The 6000-nt window shown below is 43.7% G+C and overlaps 1 protein-coding gene across 4 annotated transcripts in view; it reads right to left on the bottom strand.

Annotated features, from left to right (window-relative positions):
* Positions 1-853: 853 nt before the first annotated feature.
* Positions 854-6000, bottom strand: part of APP (amyloid beta precursor protein) — a 204051-nt gene continuing 198904 nt past the window's right edge. For all 4 annotated transcript variants that reach the window (XM_027648787.1, XM_027648790.1, XM_027648789.1 and 1 more), the window contains one exon: positions 854-2116. In XM_027648787.1, the coding sequence (XP_027504588.1) occupies positions 2015-2116 (102 nt within the window). In that variant the 3' untranslated portion in view covers positions 854-2014. The remainder of the gene's footprint in view (positions 2117-6000) is intronic.

Raw genomic sequence — 6000 nt, 5'->3', positions numbered from 1 at the left:
GCTGTGCAGCTCCACTGCAGCCACACCTCACCTCGCCGCAGAGACAAAAGCTGCAGGTGATGCTGGAGAAGAAGCTGCCATGGCCTGTAGAAAAACCAAATTAAGAGGCTTTCCCTGGAGAGGTCATACTGTCTTTATTCTATTCCTTGCTCTTCCCTCAAATGTAACCTATTCCCTCAAATATAACCTGTTTGCTGTAGAGAAACAGTAATTTGCTTCCTTTTTCACACAACACACACCTCCCTCCAGTTTTATTCCACAACCCAGCTTGTAGCTCCAACAACTGATCTCCAAGCTCAACCTGAGGGGTCCTTTCTGTGAGCTGGGTCCAGAGGCCACCCTGAGGATCAGACCCACTAGCCCCCTGTGGTCTCACCTCCCTGGGTAGATGAGCCCTGTGTTGTGGGTTATGTGCTCTCCCTGTGCTGCAGGTGTGCTCCCGGAGGGCCAGGAGCCAAAGGAAGTTCTCAGGTGGACAGTGGGTAGAAGGTGCTGGGCTGGGGTTTACGCACCACAGCTCCCCCATGGCTTTGCCCTCTCCCTGCAGCTTTTGGGACCAAATTACCGCTGATGCTGTTTAACCCTTGCTGGACACCTGCTGGGAGACAGCAGCACCAGGCTGGATGGTCTCGCAGCCTGGGAGGCTCCCGCTGGCCATCACCAGTGGAGCAACATTGCAGGGCATGGATCTTGCCAGAAAGCCATCGGAGCAGCAGTGGTGAGGGAGAGCTTGCTGGCAAATGGCTCCTAGGGATGGATCAGGAGGTGAGAGGCTGGTTAGTCATCAGTGCCACGCTCCCCTGTGTGAGCGAGGGTGGCTGGTTGGCGCAGAAACACACCACTACAACAGGGCTCCTCCAGGAATGTATTTATTTACATTAAAACACTATTATACAAACTGAAAGAAAGGAAAAGGGAAAAAAATAGAAGAGACAACATCCTAGAGGAGAAGCTGTGCCAAAGTCAGCACCCCCCTTCCCACCCTCTCTTGCTGCCGCCTGCCTTCTGCTCTGGTCTGACTGTGAGTGCCGCGATCCTTGTGGGAAAATCCCTTCCCAACCCCTCTCAGTGTGAACATCCATGTATTCTGTTTAAATGGCTTTCAGAGATCTTTGTTCTCTTCCTCCAAAGAAAACTCTTGCCCACACGTTCTTTTCTTAATTTATTTATGTAACACAGTGTAGAAAGCTGTCAATTCATAAGCAATGGCTCTGTACAATCATCCTGCAGAGGACCCCTGTTAATTTTCGGCCAGCAGGCACTTCTCCCCCCAGAAGTGCTCACAATTAACAGGGACTCTTTTTAATTTTTTTTTTTTTTAAGATCAAAAAGATACATGGAAAAGAAAATAAAGTTTACTTTTCAATGCCTAAAGTGTGCACATAAAACAGGCACAAAGAAACGAATGTGTATTCCCATGATTTCTACATCACTAATACAGCAGGAGCAACAATCTGTACAATAAAATGCAGCTGCAGAGGAAAAGAATTTCAATAACTCATCTGGAATACTTTTTAAAAAATGTTGTTTTACTTTAAAATGCATAGTGATCAGAAAAAAATGCTCAGCAAAGAGAAGCAGCTAAACCCCACAGACACAGAAAGCATCCCCCATCAATTCTTAAAGCATATTTCAATTAGGACTTAATTTTTGTCACAAATCACAAGAATAATATACAACTGGCTAAGGAGCTACATGATAAATAATTGGGAAAGAGAATCTATCCATGCACTAGTTAAATACAGCTAACCTCTTTACAGTACACAAAAAACATTCATTAATAATGTAGTGTAAAGACTGAAATGTAAAGAGAAAGAGAGAGAAAATACATTACTGATTTTATTAATTCAAGTTCAGGCATCTACTTGTGTTACAGCACAGCTGTCAAAAGGCGAGAATGAGTAAATAATAAAACAGAGTGTTTTTCTTTCTTTCCACATTACTCTATAACTGAACACCGATGGGCAGTGAAGCAATCATTCTGCTGTCCAACTCATGAGGCTGCTGTGGTGTCCTAGTTCTGCATCTGTTCAAAGAACTTGTAGGTGGGATTTTCGTAGCCATTTTGCTGCATCTTGGAAAGGTGGCGTTCCTCTGGTGTCACTGCAGCATCCACCTGTCACAGGAGGGAACAACCAGGGTCAGATTCCTGCTTAATTCACAGCACAACCCATGTTTCCCCACCTTAGGGCCATCCAATGTACTTTGTACCCTCCCCTCTGTGTTCAAGCAGAAAGCATCCTCTGGTTCACTTTTTGAACAGAGTAATATGCAGAAGAAGATAAAGCACCAAGAACAACTCTGCAACTGGTCTTTTTGCTGAAGGACTTCAAATCAGTAGTACCAGCTTTGGTTTTTGTTGTCTGGCTCGGGAAGCATGCAACTCCACAAGCAAAAAAGCGGATGTAGTTTGCATCTCTCCACTAGTCTCTTGTTATCAGGATTCCACCCCCCCCTTTCAGAATACACATCAATATCAACTGGATCTCAAAAGAAAAGAAAAAGCTCACTAAAAAGCTGCACTGGTTTTATTTCTATCTAACAAAATTTGACCTTTCTTGATTTCTTGGAAGACAGGCACAAAGACAGCTCAGTCAGGATTTCTCCACTGAGTACCTATGACTTCACAAATTATTTTCTTGCTTCTCTGGACATTATAGTAATACAAAACTCCATAAAATCAGAGTGCCTGAGAACAGGTTCTAAATCTTAATTAGGTATTTTACCTCTGCTGTCTGTATGAGCTCAATAGATGTTTGTGTATTCAAAACCTACTGTATCCTGGCTATCTTGCTAAACCCGTATGAAAACAGAGACAAGAAAGTCTGCTTGGTTTGACAGCTCTTAAAAGCAAAGGCAAAAGTGAATTTTACATTGTCAAAAATTTAAAATCAGAAGGTGCCTAAAACTCTAACCTTAAGTATTAGGTATGAACATTTTCCTGTGGGTTCCTGTAAATAGTGACCTCCAGGAAAAACAGCAATTCACTTTTAGCATCAAAAAAGATTTTAGGATAATGAAAAGTGTATTCTCTCAAGAAACCCTAACTTACTCTATCTAAGTTTTTAATAAAAAAGCAAAGGAGAAGTACTTATGTCTGATACTCATTCTAAAACTACTCTGTAATACTGGGAATATCTCATCTTAGTAAGGACAGACTATGATCTTTGGTAAATTGTTCCCCAATACTCTTGAGAAAGATTAAAGGTATGTTCTTCCTTGATTGGGACAAACATAGGCTGCTCAGCTTACTTTTGCAGCTGTTCTTCCGTTGGGGCAGGTTGTAACAGTACCTTTCCCACAGAACCACCAGAAAATGGTTCCTCTCAGAGCTATCTCCTCTTTATATAATCTTTTACTTGCTATTTAAGAGAAGAAATGGTTCTCTGTGTGGCACATGCATCGGATTGTTCAGATGAATTGCTAACCCCAAATCTGATCCACTTTCATATCTGTGCCCCTTCTAAATCTCCATGTCCATGTCCCAACTCTCAAAACTGCATTTTCAATCAACACTGTATCTTCCATCAAGTACCTTTTTTAAACAACAATTACACATTTTTGTGAAATACCCAACTTCAAGGGTTATATATTACTTTTTCTCACGAGCTCCATAGCTGGAAGCCCTGACCCTTCCAGCAAGCCGTTGACTCCTGAGGGCAGGGAACAGGATGCCAGGCAGAAAGATCACTGGGTTAGGCTGACACTGTGCTCCCTGTGTTTCCAATTCTGCAATATAACTTGCATTTTTAATACTGCCATTCACAGGCTTTCTCTATTTTTTTGCATTTGCATGCAGTAATTCTGTTATGCAACAACCCACAAATCCATCTACTTCTTCAATTCCTGTGATATGCTTTTAGGCAGCAAGTTTAGAGGTCACTCTTGCTTTATTTTTCTTGTTTGAGAAACCAGGGTGGAGGGGGAATAGTGTTTGCCTTTCCCTGCCCCTCTCCCTCTCCAAAAGTAACAAACTGTTCCATCTGAAGGATGCAGGCTTCCCATGGCCAGCCCACATGAGTGCAGAGTGCTCAGCTCTGCTGTCAACAGTCACCTTTGATCCATCAAGGACAGGAGAACTGGGAATTTCACAGCCAGTCTCCTCTTCACCTGCCCGCTCCCAAATCCCCCAGACATCCCTGAACAGCCACGTGCTCACAGCCAGCGTACAGCTGTGCACTTGCACTGGTCTGTGCCTGCTGCTCCCGCGTACCCTTTGCCAGTGGTGGGACTGAGTGACGGATGGTGAGACCCACCACACCTCACAGCACCCACCTCTGCAATCACCCCAGAGGCTGAGCTGTTTCACCTGTCCTTTTTTCATGGGTTACTAACTTCTCCCTGCACAAAAATACACCATTTAGATCCATATGCAGTGGACCAGCGTCTGGCAGTCCCTCGATGCTACTGATGTCCAGCAGAGCACTTTTCTGTGTATGCCAGCAGTGAAACAGCAGCAGGGCCTAACAAACCCATTCCTTATAGATTTTGTACAAATTTGCAAAAGGCCTAACCCCTGCCTTGAGCACCATGCAAATCTAACAGCATTAACTACTTCTATAGTGACTATGTTGCCGTGTGCCATCTGCTCCTGCTGCTGAAGTTGTCACTACCATGGCTGCAAAGGCAAGAACAAAGCAGGGAAAATGGCAAATGTCCCTAGAGCCTTTTCAGCACCTACAGAAAATAAGAATAAAAGCAGGTGCAGAGGAAAAGCCACCCTTCCTTTCATTCTTGAAGGGGCTGCTGCAGCACCAAGTCAGCCCTGGTTCCTGTGCACTGTATCACCACACTACTGGAGTATGTATGTGGTGCTGCTCTAAATCAAGAAGTGAGAGTCTCACAACTCACAACTAAACCCACCAACAGATTCTTTTCTAGCATGAAATTAAAGCTCAATATGAAGCTTTGGGATTGACGGACCAGGAATCCCTGGGTATCAACAGGATGTACAAGATCATCTTCCTTCCTCGGAATCTCCCTGACTGGGCTGGGATGCGAAAGACAGGGATGCCAGAATCTGTGCTGGACTTCTTCATCTTTAAGCTCCAAACAACACTGTATTTAACTCTGCCACCTGTTTTAGTTTGAGCCTCCCACTCAGCACTTCTTATTCAGGACTAGAAAATGTGAAAAATACACAGCATAACCCGCTTGTAGGAAATGGGGTGAGACAACAACATAAATTAAAAAGGAACCAAAGTAAGGGTAAGGTAAAAGAGACTAAAGAACTGACGAGAAACTTGGAAAAAATCAAGGAGGAGAAAAAGATTAGGAAAAAAATATGAGAGCAGTAGGAAAAGACTGAATTTTTACCACCTTTGCACAATATTCCATATTAAAAAATCTCACTTTGATAAAACCAGTTTTTAGTGAAAATTCAATAACCTCTGAAATAGGGCATTTGGCATTTAGATGAAAGGGATTTACTGAAGCTCTTACTTGCAGTCTTAGTCAATTTTTCTTTTAAATTTCCCCTTTAAAATGACCAGTGCTGGTACCTCCTCTCTTTCCTGCAGCTGTCTGCTGCAGGGGAATCCATCTCACTGCCAACCTACATGTGCTGTCACTCACCCTGAATGTCTTCTCTTCTATTCCCTTTTACCCATTCTGAGGCTGCCAAACTCCTCTCATTCCTCACAACCTCTGTCCTAGGTATTGCTCTGCCAAACAACACGCTTTGAACCCAATTATCTCCTTGTCAGTAAATCCCTAAAGCCCCTTACCATTTTAAGAAGCTTTTTGCACCCATTATGGAGGTGGCAGAAGCTGAACACAGTGTATAAGAGGTGTGGGCACACTTCTCTTTTCTATAACTTGATGTCTCTTGAGGAAACTGCTCAGTCAGGGAGATAAACTCTTTTGAGGCTGTTTGCCCAGCTATCCCCATCTCCAACTGTAGTGTAATCTCTGCTCCTGCTGTGAGCCCTCCTGTTGTCACCTCTCCCCACATTCTCCTGCTGGAGGTGCCCCCTCCATCAGGATATTCTTTGAACAGAG

Source organism: Corapipo altera, unplaced genomic scaffold, assembly GCF_003945725.1.
Source record: "Corapipo altera isolate COAL_440 unplaced genomic scaffold, ASM394572v1 58, whole genome shotgun sequence".
Lineage (NCBI taxonomy): Eukaryota > Metazoa > Chordata > Aves > Passeriformes > Pipridae > Corapipo > Corapipo altera.
Note: the sequence above shows the minus strand (reverse complement) of the source record. Positions and strands in the feature narration are given on the sequence as shown.